Source organism: Felis catus, chromosome A1 (assembly GCF_018350175.1).
Source record: "Felis catus isolate Fca126 chromosome A1, F.catus_Fca126_mat1.0, whole genome shotgun sequence".
NCBI classification, from domain to species: Eukaryota; Metazoa; Chordata; class Mammalia; order Carnivora; family Felidae; genus Felis; species Felis catus.
This window is the reverse complement of record NC_058368.1, coordinates 28419947-28441508: the sequence shown is the minus strand read 5'-3', so window position 1 is coordinate 28441508 and position 21562 is coordinate 28419947. Positions and strand designations below refer to the sequence as shown.

General features: G+C 37.6%; 1 protein-coding gene across 12 annotated transcripts in view; it reads left to right on the top strand.

Moving 5' to 3' along the window:
• Positions 1-21562, top strand: part of DGKH (diacylglycerol kinase eta) — a 191923-nt gene that overhangs the window by 151739 nt on the left and 18622 nt on the right. For 11 of the 12 annotated variants that reach the window (XM_023251911.2, XM_045053524.1, XM_045053521.1 and 8 more), the window contains 11 exons: positions 4749-4866; positions 5991-6101; positions 6241-6337; positions 8552-8659; positions 10759-10872; positions 11118-11252; positions 12135-12298; positions 15914-16019; positions 17102-17194; positions 20108-20227; positions 20587-20695. In XM_023251911.2, the coding sequence (XP_023107679.1) occupies positions 4749-4866; positions 5991-6101; positions 6241-6337; positions 8552-8659; positions 10759-10872; positions 11118-11252; positions 12135-12298; positions 15914-16019; positions 17102-17194; positions 20108-20227; positions 20587-20695 (1275 nt within the window). The remainder of the gene's footprint in view (positions 1-4748; positions 4867-5990; positions 6102-6240; positions 6338-8551; positions 8660-10758; positions 10873-11117; positions 11253-12134; positions 12299-15913; positions 16020-17101; positions 17195-20107; positions 20228-20586; positions 20696-21562) is intronic. The other variant, XM_023251905.2, reaches the window with a different exon arrangement.

Sequence of the window (21562 nt, the reverse complement as noted above, 5' to 3'; positions counted from 1 at the left end):
ATTAAAAATGCGAGAGAGAAGCTGATGTCCAGGAGAAGACAAGAGCCCCGGGTAAGGGTCCTTGTTCTGTTTTTATTAGGATCAGAAGGCTTACAAACGTGGTGATGGGTGTGCACAAAGAGACGGTGAAATCGTGAACATTAACTCATGGGCGTGAGGGAAAGGGGGTTTTGAAGATATGCGGGGGGTTAGGGATTTGGGTTAATACAAAACAAAATCCTGGTGTTGGGCAGAAGGTTGTTTATAGCAGACATGAGGCACCACCTCTGTTTACCTAAACTGGTCTAGGGGACAAGAAAGACAGAGCATGCTACCTCAGGGTCAACAAGACACCTTTCTTTTGCTAATTAGCTCCCCTCTGGGCAACTTTGCCCTGCTTCAGTCTCTAGCCTTATTTACCTGTTCACCTAATTTGGTCCTTCCTTCCTGCCAAAGCAGCTTTCTGCTATTGTAAGTACTAAATTGGGGGTTGTTTCCACCCTGAATACCTAATCTTGTTTACCTCATATACATTTGTCCTATACTGGGGCCTTTGTCCCACCTTATCAATACTGAGGCCTGTGCCCAGGCCTTACCTATACTGGGGCTTTTGCCCTGCCCTATCTATAGTGGGGCCTTTGCTCCACCTTATTTAATCTTACTTACCTAATCTTGTTTACCCAAACTTGGGTGTGAACATCCTATGACTTTCTAATTCTTTATGCCTTGTTAACCCATTGGCAGAGGCTCAGAAAATTCCTAAGCTTATTCCCACAAAACCGATTCAAGAAGAGAAAATCTAACTAGACCTATAACAAAACTTCTTACAAAGAAAAGGCCAGGTCCAAATCACTTCACTAATGAACTCTGCCAAGTGTTTAAAGAATTAATATCAGCAGTTCACAAACTCTTCCAAAAACTAAACGAGGAAGGAACATTTTCCACCTCATTCTTTGAGGCCAATGTTACCCTGGTACCAAACCAAAGATGTTCAAGTCACTAACCATCATGGAAATGCAGATTAAAAACCATAATGAGCTGTCACCTCACACTACTCAGGATGGCTATTATCAAAAAACAAACAAACAAAAAAAAAATCAAAAGGCAACAAGTGTTGGGGAGGATGTGAGGTGCCTGGATGGCTCAGTTAAGTGTCCAGCTCTTGATCTCAGCTCAGGTAATGATCTCACAGCTTGTGGGATCAAGCCCCATATTGGGCTCTGTGCTGACAGCTCAGAGCCTGGAGCCTGCTCCGGATTCTGTGTCTCCCTTTCTCTCTGCTCCTCCCCTACTTGCTCTCTCTCTCTCTTTCTCTCTCTGAAAAATAAACATTAAAAAATTTTTTTAAAAAAACTAAAATTAGGACTACCATATGATCCAGCAATCCCACTCTGGGAATTTATCAAAAGAATTGAAATCAGAATTTTGAGGAGATATTAGCACTCCCATGTTTATTGTAGCACTATTCACTACATCCAAGACGTGAAAGCAACCTAAATGTCCACTGAGTGATGAATGGATAAAGAACACATGGTATATGCATACAATGGAATATTGTTCAGCTTAAAAAAAAAAAAATCTGTAATCTGTCGTAATGTGAATGGACCTGGAAGAAATTATGCTAAGTGAAATAATTCAGTCACAACATTGCAAGTACTACATGATTCACTTCCATGAAGTATCTAAAATAGTCAAAACCGTAAAATCAAAGAGTGGAATGGTGGTTACCAACAACTAGAAGTAAGAGGAAATGGGGAGTTGCCAGTCAAGCTGCATAAAATTTCAGTTAAGCAAGGTAAGTTCTCGAGATCTGGTGTCCAAAATTGTACCTAGAGTTAACAATACTGCCTAGAGTTAACAATACTGTACCTAGAGTTAACAATACTGCCTAAAACACTTAAAAATTTGTTAAGAAGGTAGGTCTCATAGTAAGTGTTCTTACCACAATAATATAAAGTAAAAAGTTAAGGATGCCTGTGTGGCTTGGTCGGTTAAGTGTCCAGCTGTTGATTTCAGCTCAGGTCACGATCTCACAGTTGTGAGATTGAGCCCTGCATCAGGCTCCATGCTGAGTTTAAGATTCTCTTTCCCTCTGCCCCTCCCCGTTTACACATGTGCTCACTCTCTCAAAAAAAATAAATAAAAATTAGAAAAAAAGTTAAAAACAAAACAAAAAAAGAGTTATCCCTGAGTCCTGGGCTCACCTGACTGAGTCATTCTCCTTTTCTAATGGTTGGTTGGTAAGCCCTCATCTTTGGTCTACCTCTTTAATGATCTTCAGATAAATTCATTTTACATTTTGCTCAGCTTTTCAATTTTCCCTCAAAGTGAGGAGGGGTAGTTGGTCTGATGAACTGACAATATGCCATCATCAAAATGATACATTGATTTTTAGTTTTTGCAGATTCTGGGTTGTTGTGACTTTCCATGAAACTTTCTCCTCTCATAAATCAAAAAGGATAAATGAAAAGGAAGAAAGAAAGAAGACAATCCATAGGATAAAGGAAAATATTTGTAAATAGTATATGTGATAAGGGACTAGTATTCAAAATATATAAAGAGCTCTTAAAATTCAACAGTAAAGACAAATACTTCAATTTAAAAATGGGCAAAGGATCTCTTGCAAAAAGATATTCAAGTGGCCAATAAACACATGGAAAGATGTTCATCTTCATTAGTCATCAGGGTAATGCAAATCAAAACCACAATGAGATACCACTTCACTTTACTGGGATGGCTATGATCAAAAAAGACAGATAATAACAAATATTGGCAAGGATGTGGAAAAATTGGAACTTTTATACTTTGTTGGTTAGCATATGAAATGGTGCAGCCATTTTGCAAAAACAGTTGGGCAGTTCCTCAAAGAATTAGAGTTAACATATAACCCAAAAACCCACTACTAGGTATACACCCATGAGAAGTGAAAATACACGTCTACACAAAAACTTGTACATTACTGTTTATAGCAACATTACTCATAATAGCCAAATAGAAGAAACAACCCAAATAATCATCAATTGATGAATGGAAAAACAAAATGTACAATATCCATACAGTGGACTATTAGTCATCCATTAAAAAGAACAAAGAACGGGGGTGCTGGCTGGCTCAGTCAGGGGAGTATGCAACTCTTCATCTCAGGGTTGTGAGTTTGAGCCCCGTGCTGGGTGTAGAGATTACTTAAAAATAAAATCTTTAAAAAAAAGAATGAAGCACTGATACATGCTGCAACATGAATACCTCTGAAAACATTATGCCTAGTGAAAGAAGCTTGACATAAAAAGCCACATACTATATGATTACATTTATATAAAATGCCCAGAGTAGTCAAGTCCCGAGAGAACATAGGTGAGTGGTTTCCAGGGTCTGAGGATGTGGGGAATGGGGGGCAAGGAAAATGACTACTAACAGGTATGGGGTGTTTTTTGTAGAGTAATAAAAAATGTTCTAAATGTGATGGTAGTGATCATTGCACAACTTTGTGTATATACTACAAACAGCCAAATTATGCACTTACTTAAAAGGTGAATTTCATGGTATGTGAAGTATATCTCAGTGAAATATTAAAGTAGATAAACCCATAACATGTCTGATTCTGGAAAAAGACCTCCACGTCTAGAGGTTATATTTCTATTCAAACCTGAAACCATGAGATGACCTTTCTGGCTAACGCTATAAATATGCCTGACCTTAAAACATTTTAGAAAATATTATCCTTTTCTGTGGCTGGAGCCTGATTCTTCACCTGTCTAAAGTGTGCTTCTTTTCTTACCAAAATAGTGGCTTTGTCCATTTATTTACTTATGTAGACATAAAAGAAACTGGCATAACTAAGTGTGCCGTGGCATATTCAAAACTATGAAAATAAATGACAGAATAAAATTCATGTTGATTATTTAATAACCAGCTAAACTTTGTAGCTGAAATAATGAATAATTATCTTCTAAGAAGAACACACTGTTGAGGAAAGGAATATTGGCTTAAAAAAAGGACTTTTTTCCTAATTTCCTAGTGGTTCTCAATTCCAGGACATACTTTTCTTCACTATTCTTTCCTTTTTGTTTGTTTATTCCCTTAGGCCCTTGTTATTTTTCTTCTTTGCAGAGTTTAATGCTTCTAGCCTCAGTTTTGGGTTGGGTAGATCATAAAATTGATTAGCTTTGAACATCGTAACTATTTAGTAGAAAGCTAACTACTTGTTGAAATAAATTTGAGGTTTTACATATTTAGAGGTAAGATAAATGCTTCACTTTTTTACGTTCAATACTGCTCTTAAATACCTGTGCTTAATATTTTCATACTTACCGTTGATACCAACACTGGGATTTCACTTAGTATATCTGTTAATACTTTTAATTGAATATTATTATCTATGCTTTGAGCGTATGGAAGTAGTAACACCGTGACATTCTTGCTAATTCAGCCTTTAAAGCAAATTCCTTACAGATTTACCGCCTTATTTGCTATAACATAGGAGGTAATATTTACTTGTTGAAGTATAGAATCACTAGAATGGTAAATGAGAAACTGTCACAAAGAGACTCTTCTTTGAGTCTTCATCAGCTGCATTTTTTATGACAACATATGGATCCTGGTTGTAATCACCAATGTTATAGTTTTTGGTTTTGAATAATGAGAAGATTAGACACCGAAAATCATGCTTTGGGGGCAAGGTATCTGAGATGAAGCCTGAAAACAATGCACTGGCTCTTTCTTTATCTTTTTTCTTAACATGTGATCCTGTATGTATTTATTTTTCTGTCCAGGTTTAAGAGCAGGATTAGCTGCCTCAATTGCTGGGAGTTCTATTATCAACAAAATGTTACTGGCAAATATTGATCCTTTTGGTGCAACGCCATTTATTGACCCAGATCCAGATTCCGTGTAAGGAAATACTTTTGTAAATATCTCGTTTTGACTTTTCTTGTTTCTACTTTATACGAACGGTAAAATTGTCAATGTGTTACAAGAAATATGCTTCCCCATATAAAAAGGGTCATCAGGGGCGCCTGGGTGGCTCAGTTGGTTAAGTGTCCGACTTCGGCTCAGGTCATGATCTCGTGGTTCACGAGTTCAAGCCCCGCGTCAGGCTCTGTGCTGACAGCTCAGAGCCTGAAGCCTGTTTTAGATTCTGTGCCTCCCTCTCTCTCTCTGACCCTCCCCCCATTCATGCTCTGTCTCTCTCTGTCTCAAAAAATAAATAAACGCTAAAAAAAAAAAAGGGAGTCATCAGAAAATTTCAAAAGTTGATGATGATGAGTACATTGATGCATTTGAAACACAGTTGTTTTCAGGATCTGTTCTCGAGGTAGGTCCTGTCTAGCCCATTTCCCTATGGCAAAATGAGGCATACCTGTATTCACTTTTCCCTGGAATATTGTATTATTTATTTCAGGAAGCATCTGGCCCACATTGATCTCTTCCCTTCTTAAAAGTACAGGTGTTTTTTTGTTTGTTTTTTGTTTTGGGTTTTTTTTTTTTTTTTTTTTTGGCAGTTCAGTATGAACTTTTACTTCTGCATATAATTTTTCTCTTGTTACATCTCATTTCTCTAATTACACTCCTCAAAGACGTCACCATATTTTTTTAATTTAAATTCATGTTACTTAGCATATAGTTTGTCCATTGATAAGAGTACAGCGGATGAGACTTTCTAATGATCAAGAAAGGAGGATTGGCACCTGACTGCAAGACCCTCCCACTTATGTATGTAGTAAAGGGTTCACGTAGGAAGTAAAAGAACCAAGGTTTTATTACAAGTTTTAGAAAAGCGTTACTATGATTCTGTCTCTGCTTGGCCCCCTATCCCTTTTACCACATGTACCAAAAATTACACATATGTACTGGGGTTGTACACATGGCATATGAACAGGAATTAATTCCTGCTAAGTTTTACTCTCTTCTGTAAGGAATGGAAACTTAAATGGTTTTAAGTGCTGTTTTGTGTGCAAGTTGTAATTGTTATGAATCTGAAATTGACTCTTATGTACTTTTCCATATTATCATAGAGATGGATATTCAGAAAAATGTGTCATGAACAATTACTTTGGGATTGGATTAGACGCAAAAATTTCATTAGAATTTAATAATAAGAGAGAAGAACACCCTGAAAAATGCAGGTAATTTTGGGTAATAGTTATAATGTTATTACAGGAAGGCAATTTCACTTTAATTTCATTTATTACCTCTTTTGCTTGCTCTGCCTTTAAAGATGAATAAATAATAGCTATTGAAATGTCTGCCAATATTTATTTTCAGGAGCCGAACTAAAAATTTGATGTGGTATGGAGTCCTCGGAACCCGGGAGTTATTACAAAGGTCGTATAAGAATTTAGAACAGAGAGTTCAACTTGAGGTAAGTTCATCTTGAAGTAAAGATATTTCATGTTAATCTTACTTAGAAAAATAATTTCATTTGGGCAACTCAATTGGCTTCAATTCCTCTTTGAGTGTTTAAACACTCAGTGGAAGTGATTACCAACTTTATACTAAGGGAGGGCTAGACCCTGGATATGACAAATACACTTATCATTATCATTGGCGCCTGAAATTTGGATGCTACTGTGGAGTCTTGGTGCCCCGTGAGAAGGTGCAGACATGAGAGTGCATTTATAGGAGAGCATTTGTAACAGATTCTCACAGATATTCTCATTTAAGTTTATAAATCTTGACCCAATTCTATGATGGCCTGATGTTTCAGAAATCCCTGAAAAAAACATTTATAGTAAATAGACTGTTTTAATTCAAATGTATATTCGTTCCAATTATTTCTAACAATAGTTAGTAAACTAAAAAGAGATCTTGAGCATTTAAATTTTTCAGTAGTTTTTTACTAATTTCAATGGGAAATTAAGGACAGCAAAAGTTATTTAATCTCCTCCAATAAGAGGAGAAAGATGGTTGGAGACATGGCTCTGAAAAGTCTACTAACTTCCGTGACTTTTATTTTCTTTCATCCTTGGTCCAGGATTCATAGTTTATGCCAATATGCATGTCTTTCTTTCTTGTGTCTTTTTATAGCTAGATATTTTAACTTAAGGTATAGCCTACGTACAGAGAAGTATGTAGATTAAACAGAGCGTTATTATTTTAGGTGTTATCTTAATACTGGAATGAGCACTGGCTCATTCATTATCAACTAAAGGTTTTAGTAAAGATAAACCCGTTAGGCCTTCCACACTAGAACATAACCACATGATCAGCTAGTTTGATTTATCACCGCTTATAAAATTAAGATGGATGTGGGGTGCCTGGGTGGCTCAGTCGGTTAAGGGTCTGACTTCAACTCAGGTCATGATCTCGTGATTCCTGAGTTCGAGCCTGCCTGGCGTCGGGCTCTGTGCTGACAGCTCAGAGCCTGGAGCCCGCTTTGGATTCTGTGTCTCCCTCTCTCTGCCCCTCCCCTGCTCATGCTCTGTCTCCCTCTCTCAAAAATAAATAAACATTAAAAAATATATTTAAAAATTAAGATGGATGTTACTGGCATTTTTTCCATTTCCTTTAAGTTAGTGATATGATTTGAACAGCTGTTCTAAAGCACACAGAGCTACCTGTTCAATTTATTGGATTCAGAAAAAGTTCATTATTCTACTAAATATTTAATGCGTGTTTATTTTAAGAAATACACATTGAGCGCCTGCTGTGTACCATGATTGGCCCTTTGGATAGAGTATAGACCTTTGAATGTGTTTTTATGAAAAAGAAAAGAAGGTGTAAAAAATACCTATAGGAGTACAATCAAGCATAAAATGTTCTCAGTTATTTCAAGTGGTTGAATATGGATTGGAATTGGATTTTCATTTGTTCTAAGGAGTGGAGATGATTTTGATTGGGTATTAAAAGGCAATGTTATAAAGTTACGTTAATTATCTTTTATTGCAGGAATTATTTAATGACAATATAGCCCCTATTTTAAGAATGACATCTGCAAGCTCTTCTTTTTTAAGGTGAAGGATTGAGAATTGACTTACGTATAATTACTCACCAGCCATATGATATTTGTTTCCTATTTCAGTGGTAATTTAGTTTTCATTTTTGTGATTAATTAGAAGACACAGTAAGTATAAGATACTTCCTGACATGCATGGTTTTTCTCTCCCTGGCTTTGGTTTTGGCTACTGGAAAAACTCACCCGGAGTTTTGGCCAGCCACCGTTAGTGACAGAGTGGCAGCCCAGTAGCAGGAGTTCTGAGAGGGGCTCGATGGGGTGGCTAGGACCCAGACACCCTCACTCAGCTTGCTTTCAAAAGGATGCTTATAATAAGCACAAAGATGACCCTAATACAAGTGAAAATGTAAGTGACTTGAAAAAAAAGAAAAGTACCGCCCGATCTGGGCAGAAAAGTTAATATTTTTAAGGTTGGTTTTCTGTAACAACTATAGTTATTTACACCTTAAATTTTTTTTAGTTAAAAAAATAAGATAAAGGTAATGTGTAGGAATATGTTTCTAGGAGAGCAAACATTACCAACACACTTCTCTCCATCATCCTTTGTCTTTGGCATTCTAGTGGCTTCCCAACTAGTGGTTTTGCTCTTTTTCTCTAACTTCTAAGCTCTTTACCTTACAGTGTGATGGGCAGTATATCCCTCTCCCCAGTCTGCAAGGAATAGCAGTGTTGAACATTCCCAGCTATGCCGGAGGCACCAACTTTTGGGGTGGAACTAAAGAAGATGATGTAAGTATTACCTTGCGCCTTCTAGATTCCAGAGGCTGCCTGTATTCCTTGGTTCATGGCCCCTTCCAACGTCTCCAAAGCCAACAAAGGCAGGTTGAGTCTCACAGTGCATCATTCTGATCTCCCCTCCTGCCCTTCTCTTCCACTTTGAATGACTTTTGTGATTACATTGGGCCCACTACATCATCCAGGGTAATCTCCCCTTCTCAAGGTTCCCCCTGTAATCACATCTGCAAAGTCTCTTTGGCCATGTAAAGTAACATTCACTACTTCTGCAGATTTGAACATGGACATTTTTGGGGTAGAAAGGGAGACGTTATTCTGCCTGCCAAAATACCTTTCTGTATTTTTAACTCTACATCTATGTGGCTATTATTTTTATTTTTAGAAATGTTAACAGGGCTCATTTGGCCTTTAACATTTAGGTCTATGTTTGTCGTCCTTTTAGACTTTCCTGTCAAAAGAGAAAAAAAAACACAACTTAACAATGTAACGCATATAATAATGTAAATAATGTAACAACTATAAAATTTACATTAGCTGTGAACTTTTTGTCAGCCTATAACTATTCTTCCACTCTTAAATATCTTAAAGGGAATAAATCAAGGAGATAAAGGTAAATAAAGCTAATGACTCCTCCTAGGTAATCAGTGTTCTGAGAGCTTCACATTCATCACTGACAATCACGATTTTTTATCTAAATTTTACCAGTGAAGAAACTGACACAAAGTTCACACAGGAAGTAGCACAGACAGGATTTAAAACCATGCAGTCTCAATCTACTCCTGAAATAATTGTTGCACTATATGTTAACTAACTTGGATGTAAATTAAAAAAATAAAATTAAAATTAATTAATTAACTAATTAAAAAAATAAAACCACGCAGTCTGCTAACAAAAATGATAAGAAATCAGGGTACCTGGGTGGCTCAGTCAGTTAGGCCTCTGACTTCAGCTCAGGTCGTGATCTCACAGTTTGTGAGCTTGAGCCCCATATCAGGCTCTGTGCTGACAGCTCAGAGCCTGGAGCCTGCTTGGGATTTTGTGTCTCCCTCTTTCTACCCCCTGCTCATGCTCTGTCTCTCAAAAATAAGTAAACATTGAAAAAAAATTTTTTTAATGACAAGAAATCATCAATGTTTGCAAATTCATGCCCTGATATTTTGTTTTAATTTAGATACTGCTTTATGCTGAATAATTTTTTTTCCGAGGCATAATTGTTTATCATATAGTCAAAGAGAGAATAAAGGGGACAAAGTAAGACAGCCAGAATTTAAATTGTTTGATTAAATTGATTTTGTGGGAATGCATTTAACATCAAAACAAAGTAAGCCTGCATCATTTTTATCCTCTGAGGTGTCTGTTACCATCTTCTCAAATGCCCTAAAAAGTTGTCATATTAATATATAAAGCACATTATACATATTGCTTGTAAACATTGAAGGATTTCCCTTAGAACATGCCAGGTAAACTGGGTATTTTAGGTTTCCTGAAATTACATGCATCATTTTGTCAAGACATCTGAGTTATGTGTGAACAGATATTCGATGCATTTTATGCCAAGATGGATTATTTAAAATTTTTTAATGTTTATTTTATTTTTGAGAGAGAGAGAGAAACCGAGCATGAGCAGGGGAGGGGCAGAGCAAGAGGGAGACCCAGAATCCGAAGCAGGCTCCAAGCTCTGAGCTGTCAGCACAGAGCCCTACACGGAGCTCGAAGTCACAAATGGGGAGATCATGACCTGAGCCAAAGTCAGATGCTCAACCAACTGAGCCACCCAGGTCCCCCCAAGATGGATTATTTAGAATAGAATGGTTCGCTGGTTTAAAGAGTGCTTTATGAAGGGCATGAACATTTTATCCATGTGGGTTTTAAATCTTTTTTATTAAGTTTGCTTACATTAAGTCATCTACAGTGGGGTTTTTTTTTGGGGGGGTGGTCCTTGGACTATCATTTCCTATTAAAATTGACTTACTTTCCTGCTTACTATTTCTGTAGGTTTTACTATGTATATTGCAGACTTTACATTGCTGATGTGCCACTTCATCGAAACCTTAACCTCATCAGGGGAAATGTAATATAGGTTTTCTTTTCAGATATTTGCTGCACCATCATTTGATGACAAGATCCTGGAAGTCGTTGCAATATTTGATAGCATGCAAATGGCAGTTTCCAGGGTCATTAAACTGCAGCATCATCGAATAGCCCAGGTTTGTTTTCTCTGATCAGACCTGACCTCACTACTCGGGCCACTGGGGAAGCTATTCCAAATGACTCCTACGCTGTCTGTTCATCTATAAAATATGAACTTTCTTGTTGTGTCAGTTGTTACCGTGCCGTGGTAAGTGGAAAAATAGACATTCCATTCCACGGAATGGACAAAAAGTCAAGCTTGAATGCCGATTGTCGGTTTCTCAGGATGATTTGTTCTCTAAAATGACTTGTTTTATTTCAGTGCCGTACAGTAAAAATCACTATATTTGGTGATGAGGGAGTCCCAGTGCAGGTAGATGGCGAAGCATGGGTTCAGCCTCCAGGGATTATCAAAATTGTGCACAAAAACAGAGCTCAGATGCTAACAAGGGACAGGGTATGTAAAAAAATATTATTCTAGATTTTTATCAAGAGTTTTAAAAAATATTCAATTGTTATGAAAAATAGAAACCACGGAAAAATATTTAAATTGTCTCTTAAATCTGACAAGTCATTGTAGTTTTAAATATGAACATTTAATTTTTTTAAAAAGTTCATAGACTATATTTTTAGTGTTTCTTTTAGGTTTACAGAGAAATTGATCAGAAAATACTGAGAATTCTAATTCTGTTCCCATATACCTCCTTACCTCACGGACATATAGTCCCTTATTATTAACATGTTGTATTAATGTGGTACATTTATTACAGTTGATGAGCTAATATTGATAATTATTAACTGAAGTTCATAGTTTACTCTTCATGCTGTACGTTTTATAGTTTTTGATAAATCTGTAATCACTTGTATCTACCATTATAGTATCCTACAGGATAGTTTCACTATCCTAAAAATTCCCTGTCCTCCACCTATCATCCACCACTCCCTCCCTTACCTCAACCCTTGGCAACCATCTACCTTTTTACTGCCTCCACAGTTTTGCCTTTTCCAGAATACATGTTTTAATTAAGGTTACACCCATAACAGATAAGACTGCCAACACCCATCTTATCCATTATGCATGTAAAGATTGAAGCATAAATTGAAGCTGTCTTTTTAAAAACTTTCAGTGATACATTCATTGTCATTGATCACATTACTTATTCTGATAACACTGGAAAACTTTAAGATACCTTTTTTGTGTCTTATGATTTCTTTAATGAGGCTTTAGATTAGGAAAACAGCAATAGTTTCAAAGTCATTCATGTAACATCTAAATACACACTTATTTGGGTCTCAGAGCTTCAAACTAACAATTCCTTGCAATATTGATTGTAAATAGGCTTTTGAAAGCACTCTAAAATCTTGGGAAGATAAACAGAAGTGTGATTCCGGTAAACCAGTTCTTCGAACCCATTTGTACATCCAGCATGCCGTTGACTTGGCAACAGAGGAGGTATCCCAGATGCAGCTATGCTCCCAGGCGGCAGAGGAGCTCATCACTAGGTATGGTGGGCCTGCCGGCTGTGGGCGGGGAGAACTCTAGCCTTGGCAAATGTGCTTTTTTACTTTTGATACATAATTTCAGTTGTTCGGGGGTAACTAAGAGAGATGCATTTACTCCCCTTCCTCATTTGCTGCCTCATTCATGCCTCCTTAAGGACTGCGCTCCTTCATTAGACCCCCGCCAGCAGGTACAGGTGCACACCCTGTGTTCTCTGTCGAACAGACCTTGGACTTCCTGAACCCCAGTGGGGAGCTTGCCTAATGTTACCTAATCCACAATGCTCTTTCTGTTATTGTTTATTTCCCCAGTTTTACACAATCTTTACACTATACTACTTACTGATATGTTACCTTGTAATTATTAAATGGTTATGGAATGTAGAAAGAAGTACAGGCATTAATCCTGCTTGCAAGGAGGTTTGGGGGTGTGGGGGTGGGAAGAGTCCGAGAATCGGTTTCCAAAAGACATATCCGGAGATTGGGAGACAGCACAGAAATTAATTTTAGTAGACAAAAAGGGAAAAGATTAAACAAACAAGCAAAAAACCAAGTTCCATGAATGTAGAACAGATATAAATCACTATGAGCAGGAGTAAACTTCAATGGAGGAAGGGGGGGTGGGCAACCATGGACAAGTTTCTTACCACCTCTTCACCTAAATCTTCTCTACCAAATGGGGATAATAAGAGCTAACTTTGCACGTCTTTGTGAAGGTTTAATGAGACCCACCGTGTCTTGTCGCATCATGTCTGGCCTATTTAGTGTTCTGGTAGTGGTAGCTATTATATTCTTCCCACACTTCATCTGGTCACTGATAAAAATCTTGAAAAAGAAAAGAAGGAAAGCAAAGCTCTTTAAATATTAGAAACCTAGAATGTACTAGAAGTTGGAGATATAAGAGAAAAGATATGCATTCCTCCCTATAGGTGGAGACCAACATTCAGAATTAGAATAAAGTATAACTACAAGATACTAAGTAGCTTCGAAGCAAGGTAAAGGAAAATGAATAGGCAGCTATATGCACAGAACTGCATTACTGTACCTCCCAGCTTCTTATTCACAGAGAGATTAGTTTTAGGGTACTACAAACAACTTCTGTGGACTCCACGTTACAATGGGGTTGTTTTTCTTTCTTTTCCAGGTTGGTGAGGGATAAGTGACAAATAAAATCACTTATATACACAAGGTATACATGTGATAATTTGATATATGTATACATTGTAAAATAATTACCATAATCAAGCTAATTAACATATGATGGAAAACAATATGGTGGTTTTTCAAAAAATCAAAAATAGAGCTACAGCATTTTCTTGAGACCAAAATATACTTCCTATATTATCTCCCTTGAAACCAAATATACTTCCTATATTAACTTCCTGTCAACTAACCAAATAACCTTATCAAAAAAAGGGAAGTGAAGGTTGGCCAGACTTGGTCAACCTAGTTTGGTCAACCTAGTTTGGTCAACCTAGTTTGGTTCCCCATATATTCACTAGTCTGTTTGTTTAATTTTGTAAAAGATGAAAATCAGGCTCACTCATCTATTTTCAAAACTTACTCATTTAATATTCAGCAAATAATTTTGAGTCTTTGCTACATGCCAACCTCCATATTAAGCCCTGGGGATGACAAAATGGCTGTGTTGTGGTCCCTCTTCTTAATTTGCTGGCAGGGTAGTAGGGAAAAGTGTGGCCAAAGGACTTACAAGACTCACAGTGAGGCGCTGTGGATGAACAGAGGAGGCCACAAAAGTAAGGGAGGGCTGCCTGGAAGAAGTGATCTCCCAGCCAAGTCTTGGGCAGAGAGTAAGAGAAGGAGCATTCTAAACATGGGAACAAGCCTGGGCAGAGGCCCAGAGGAGTGTGAGTGCATAGTATTTTTAGGAAATCTCAGGAAACTAGGGTGGCATGGTATATGTGATAGAGTGGGATATGTGGATGGAGAGGTGAAGAAGAGCCAAGTCTTTATCAGAATGTTTCTGGAAGCAATGTGGAGCGTTGTCTGCAAGACAGCAAAGCAGGGGCAGGGTGAACACACTTGGAATGGTCCTGATAGGAAACAGCTGATTGAGGTAATAGAGATGGGAAGAAGAGAGACTTAAGATAGATTAGGATCTAAACTTGCTAAATGGCCTGAATTATGAGACAGGGCGACTCTAAGGTTTCTACCAAATGGCCGGATGGATTATGGAGCCTTTCAAGGAACCATAGGATTCAGGAGGAAAAGGAGATTTGAGAGGGAAGATGACAGGGTCTATGTTGGACTTACAGAATTTAAACTACATTGGAAATTTCTAGATTTAGTAGGCAGTCAAAGTATTCATCTGAAATCGATTTACCTTTTTTCCTTTGTTTGAAAGTTTGAATAACTTTTACCCACCTCTGTCCTTCTGATAAATGTCCCATTCTTCATCATTTCTCAAGATTATTGGTAGCAATACTGAGACGACATTTGCAAATTCCTTTGTGGCTTGGATATCAATTGTATCATCTTTGAGATTTAAACTCTTTTCCTTTACTTTTGGTTCAACCATACAGGACTAGGCTCTTCTCTTGTGTGTAGCTCGTTCTCCTTGAAGATGCCAGAAACAAAGGATTTGAATAGTTTGGCTTTCTTGCTTCTCTGCAAACTTTCCATTCTTTTCTAGCAATTGGTGGAACTTTTCCTCCTTTCTCTTCTTTGGCCTGAGTGCCCTCCAGGATCCTGTCTGTTCAGGACATTCTTGAAGGTTGAGATTCTAGAGGACTGTGGCACAACAGGCTTTGGAAATGATGGACATAGATTCAAATCCTAGCTCTATTACTTAATTAGCTTTGTATGCATACTGAATCTCTCCAAGCCTCAAGGTCTCCGTCTATAAGGTAGAGAAAATTCATCACAGCTACCTTTTAAGTTGTGAATATTAAATTAGATAATGTCTGTAAAGAACTTTAGCAATAGATGACAAATACAGCAATGTTCTTCCCTTAATCCATTCTATTTCTTTCTAGTCGAAGCTTCAATGAATAAAAGATTAAGTTTCTGCTCCCGACATTTGGGACCTGTGTCACTTTACAATGATACTTCAAAATGAAGTGTTCTTATATTTTGTTCTTCCAAATAGCACTTCAATTTGTTTATCTGTGATGCTCAGCCTAACTTTTCCTATTAAGATTTTTGGTTTAGGGGCGCCTGGGTGGCTCAGTCGGTTGAGCGTCCGGCTTCGGCTCAGGTCATGATCTCACAGTCTGTGAGTTCGAGCCCCGTGTCGGGCTCTGGGCTGACAGCTCAGAGCCTGGAGCCTGCTTCTGATTCTGTGTCTCCCTCTCTCTCTGCCCCTCCCCTGCTCATGCTCTGCCTCTGTCTGTCTCAAAAATAAAAAAAAAATAAAAAAAAAAAACATTAAAAGAAAAGATTTTTGGTTTAGTATTCTTTGTCGCAATGGGGTTTGAAGTTTTTAAATTTACCCTTTGTTATTCGTAATTGAGCACTCATTAAAAAAATTTCCATAATGACTTATTATTATTATTATTATTATTATTATTATTTGCCTTAGTGTACCACTTCTGCACTTGAGAAAAATCAGCAGTGCTCAAAGTTTTTTTGGTTCGTCTGCTCTACTTTTGCTTTCAGGATCTGTGACGCAGCCACCATCCATTGTCTTTTGGAACAAGAACTGGCCCACGCTGTGAATGCGTGTTCCCACGCACTGAATAAAGCCAACCCGCGGTTCCCAGAGGTGAGGAGCTCATGGTAAATTCTTATTCTACGGATTGTTTGGTATTACACATGTATTTCGATGCTATACAATGTGCCACACCCTTTGAAAAACATTATACATCTATATGAGTGTCTGCCAGAAGCTTATGGTAAATCTGTGCCCACATTTTTCCTGATTTTTCTTTTCCTGCCATTTTTCCATTCCTGCTCTTAAATTCTCTTCTTCCCGCCCCCCCCCCCCCCCCCCCCCACACACACACTTCACTCTCAATCATCTGTCACCTTGCCATCTTCCTTCCACTCGTTCTGTTCAGGCTGCTACCATTCCTCCTTGTCCTCTCTTTCACCTTCTCCCCTACACCTTGATGTGGGCACAGATAGATACTATGTATTTTATTAGCGATGTTTATTCATTGTTGAAGTTGTACACAGAAGCTATTCTCACTTCATTTTGTTCTACTAAACTGGTAATGTTTAATGTAGAGACTACAATTTTTTTAACTTCTGTAAACTTTTTAATGTACACATTAATAGTGAATAAAAGGGATACAATATAACTCTCTTGAAATGTGATTCACAGTACAAGACTGTAGGGTACAGAAAACTGATATAGCATCATTTTATTCTTTTTAATTATTGGATGGAAGTCACCTAAATTAATAAATAAGTGCTAGTCCTCAAGGTGAAAGTCTAAAAAAGCAATCTGGTTGGAACTTCTGAGAGTCAAAGTCAGTGGATAGAACTGACTATGATCTGATAATGCCCCTTTAAGGCATCGTTTCCTTTGACTTAACTTTTTTGTGGGAATATGTGTATGTTGTTGGGAGCAGGCACACGTTTGTATGTAGGAGATATGGTCCTGAGTGTATCAGTATAGTCAGAGCATTTGTTTGGTTCTGTGCTGTAAAGGTCAGAAGAAGTAATCATACTAACAAACATGAGTGTGAAGTTATTCAACGACAATACAAATTTGGTAGGTTTTTAAAAACATTTGTGATGTGAATTTCTTGGAAGAATAAAATTTAAGGTATTTGCTGATGATTGAATCCCAAGTTAATACAGAACTACTTGTCTTTGATGTGTTGTTGTGTTTTCTTCTAGAGTCTTACGAGAGACACTGCCACTGAAATAGCCATCAATGTGAAGGCACTGTATAATGAAACAGAATCTTTACTAGTTGGCAGGGTTCCTTTGGTAAGGAGGAAACGACTGATAACACAAGAATGATGATCAATGTATGGGCCTCCCTTTCAGTCAGGAGCATGCATTCATCAGATTCTAAGGCAGGATCAGCCTTCTGGCCTCCATCCTTACAGCTTTCTCTGTACCTAGCTTTTGCCTTCAGGAAAGGACATGGCTAAACCAGGGAGTAATGATTCAGGCTAACAGGAGGAGAAGTTTCCCCTCGCATATGCCATCATGTTTTTATGCAGTTCTACTGTCCCCAGTCAGCTTTGATAGATTTGAAACATGATATTTTGAAATGTGATTGGTATGATTTTTAGATTTGCTTAAAGGGCAACCCTTTCTAGACTGGATGTTTCAAGAACTAAATTCAAGAACTAGCCATATCCCTAGATTAACTCAGAGTGGTCCTGGAAATCAAGTTTAGGGCAGGTGTGAATCTAACCACAGTCCATGGACCTCAAGCATAAGTGCTACAGTGGAACTGTTCCACGGACATCCTGTTTGGTTTGCCCACAGTCTGACCGGTCAGCCTTTCTTCTCTCCCCTTTTTCAAATGTTCTAGAATATTGGGTCTTCTCGTCACCTAGTGTTCACTTGTGGGTTTTCACACGTGCTGTCCTAACTGTGTAGAAAGCCTAAATGTGTTAGCTGTTTTTAACTTCCTTGTAACAATTCTGATTAACTGATTGGTGGTGATCTTAAAACATTTCTCTTGACTAATATTATCTCTTGCTTTGGAAAATATACACCTAAATAAAAGTGGTAGTAAAAGTCATAGTATCTGGCCTGGGGGAAAATGGGAGGTGTGTCACAGGCTAGCTAGCCAACTAAGTGACTGTGGTTGGAATTTCTGTTTGTTTGGGGTCCAGAAGAGCATCCTTGGAGCATCTTCTACTCTGAGAAGAGTGAATATATAAAGGTTGAATGGTGTCCATTGCTCTTACCCGCCTCCAGAGGAAGCTGAAATATAAGTTCCTTGGGTCACAGGTGGCTGCTGATGCTTTGGCTGCGAAGAAAAACTTTTAGGAGGAAACACTGGTTATCTTTTATGATAAAACCAATGGAACATTTTGCCAATTCTTGGAACTTCTGTCATTAACCGGAGCCTTTTTGCTGCTTTTCTAAAATGTGTCCAATGAAATCCAATGAGCTGTGACTTTGGTCCCAAATTTAGGTGAAGGACATGTATTTTTTGCCTTATTTGAAACATGATTAAGATAACTTATGATTGACGAGAACTAGAAGCATAAGTTATTCTGTATTTTAGCTCTCTACTCTGAAAGTACCCTCTGAGTGTTAGTTGGTTAATATTTATTAATTACATTATGTTAATATAGAAGGACCACCCACGCAGACTTTTAATCATTTCAGTCTGCTTCTGTCATTGTCAAATGTGAGTGTTTGGTTTAAAATGTATACCAGTGAGTTTTTCCGTAACCTTTGATGACATTGATGTGAAAATACAGAGTCACTCATATTCGAGATTAACTAAGGTTTACACTTCATTTTCCTTCTTGAATAAATGCATAATACCATTTTATCAATTTTATAAGGCATATATTCTTAGACTCAAAGGAAAATGGTGAATTTTACATGACAAGCTGGAGAATCTCCAAATTTTTATTAACTGCTAGAAATGGCAAATACCTTGAATAACGGGAGGGGGGGGAAGAATGACCATAATAAGTAACAGTAACATTTTCTCTGAACTTTAAGTGTAAAATTCTGCAAACCTATATGTAGATACTCTACAATTTTAAAGTGATTTATGGAAGTATTGATTAGCTGGAATAGACCTTAGAAATAATCTTTATGCTATTTTAGGAAGAAACTAAGACTCTTAAAATCAGCCAGGCTTCCTTTGGTTGCATAGTTAGTAACAAGTAACTAGAATGTAGTCACCTCCCTTCCCGACCTACACATAACAGTGTTTATTTCACCTTTACCATTGAATTTCTACATGCTTTTTAATAACTGTTTCAAATAAGTGGGTAATAGGTGACTGGTTAAATTCTCGATAAAGTTTCCAAAACCCCTTCCAGATTTCAAACCATTTAGCTTTTGCCCTTATTTTGACAACAGCTTTTTGTCATAAATTTTTCTGAGATTCATGGGTTCCCCCCCCCCCCCCCCGCCTTAAACTTATTCTTCTATTTCTCCAGGAGATTTCTGTACCAGCCAGTTCTTATTATGTGACATGTTTTTTTTTTTTTTAATTTTTTTTTCAACGTTTATTTATTTTTGGGACAGAGAGAGACAGAGCATGAACGGGGGAGGGGCAGAGAGAGAGGGAGACACAGAATCGGAAACAGGCTCCAGGCTCTGAGCCATCAGCCCAGAGCCTGACGCGGGGCTCGAGCTCACGGACCACGAGATCGTGACCTGGCTGAAGTCGGATGCTTAACCGACTGCACCACCCAGGCGCCCCTATGTGACATGTTTTTGACCAAGTTTTAAAATAGCATTATTTGGTTACGTAGTGATCTATGGAAATCAGAAGGATTTCTGCCTCAAATAAGTAGAATAGTGAGATTACTTACTAGAATGCAGCAGAATGGATGGATGGATGCATGGTTTGGAAGGGAGGGAGAGGAAAGAATTTACATAGGAAACAAACAAACAAAAAAAAACCAACAACACCACCCAAAGTGATACTTATTTTTCTGTGACATTATTAAAGTCACACTGACTACTTATATTGTCTTCGGGAAGTACAGATAAATCAATTCAGATTGTTTTTAAATGAGCTCAATATAAAATAATGTGTTCTCTTTTCTATATTCCTTTATATTACCAACAACAATCACCTAGCCTAGTAAGAGTTGAGGATGTCTGCTAGAAAAATAAAATATGTTTATTCTATTTGAGATTGGTCACTGAGACTTGTTTTGTTTTGTTTTTTAACCTGCTGGTAAATAGCACTTAGAATCCCCACATGAAGAGCGGGTATCTAATGCCTTACATTCTGTGGAGGTGGAGTTGCAGAAGTTAACAGAGATTCCTTGGCTTTATTATATCTTACATCCAAACGAAGATGAGGTATGTAAAATCTGGCCTGTTTCTTTGTAAGTGTAGACTTTCTGACAATAGAATTTGAAATCATCTTTTGAAAAAGGGACATTCCAGGGAAAACGAATTCTGGATGCTACTTTCAAATGTGCTGTTCTTGAACAAGCAAGAAAAGGCTTTTCTATGAACAGAGGTATCTTCAGGGAATCAGTACATCTTCGGTAGTGCATAACATTGTACACTTTTATTTTAAGGAGTGTTTTGCATTTATTCCTGCATTGTCATTTCAGCAGTGTTTTGCATTTATTCCTGCATTGTCTGTAATATCAGAGTGAGTTTTTCTTCTCTTAATGTCCTGAGAAAATTCTCTTCTTGCTCGACCCGAACAGGAACCCCCCATGGATTGCACCAAGAGAAACAGCAGAAGCACAGTATTTCGTATAGTGCCAAAATTTAAAAAGGAAAAGGTTCAGAAACAGAAGACAGGTTCACAGCCTGGTAGGTGATCCACACTGGAAGGGAAAGTATTACATTATGGAAAAAATAACTTATTAAAGCAGTGTCACCAAGGTGATGAGAATGTTCTGGAACTATTAGTGGTGACCATTGCACATTACAAATGTACTAAATGCTGCTGAATTGTATACCATAAACCGGCTAAAATGGAGAGTTTTGTGTTCATTTTACCATAATAAAGTAAATCATATCATACCCAAGCAAAGTCCAAAAACCAGTAAGAGCCTGTAGTTATGATGCACACAAGAAAACGAGGTTTGCTTGTACTCTCTTCAGTGGACATCAGTGCATCTGTTTAGATGGTCCTTTGTCTTGCTTAACAATTCAAGGCATCAGTGGATAACTTGTTTCTCGTCAGAGTTCAAAATCAAGATTTTCATAAATGAAACATAGAAACTTGCTAAATATATCTTTTAACTTGCTAAATATATCTTCTACCTAAAGTTACCTGTTCTTTTTCTCCTGTTTCAAAGACTTACTACACCATTTCATTCCCTCAGTAATGACAATCTACTGTGACATTTGCATTCTCAAGCGAAGATTAAACTCTGCCTTTGATGTTGTTGGTCTGGTTCCCTTTCCACCTTCCCCTAGAAATTAACGTTAATGCTGCACTTGTGCTAAAACACCTTCAAGTTCTGTGTATGGGACAGTAGGTGCCTTTCATAATCAAGTCATTTTATAATTCTTCCGAGTTAGCTAACTCCTTTTGAAAAGTGATACATGACCTTATTTTTGACAATCGTAGAGCAGCTATTGAAGGGCATTTTAAAACCAAATAGGGCAAATAAATAAACTTTAATTCAGCTAAGCAACGTTGAATAAAATACATACAACCACGATTATCTA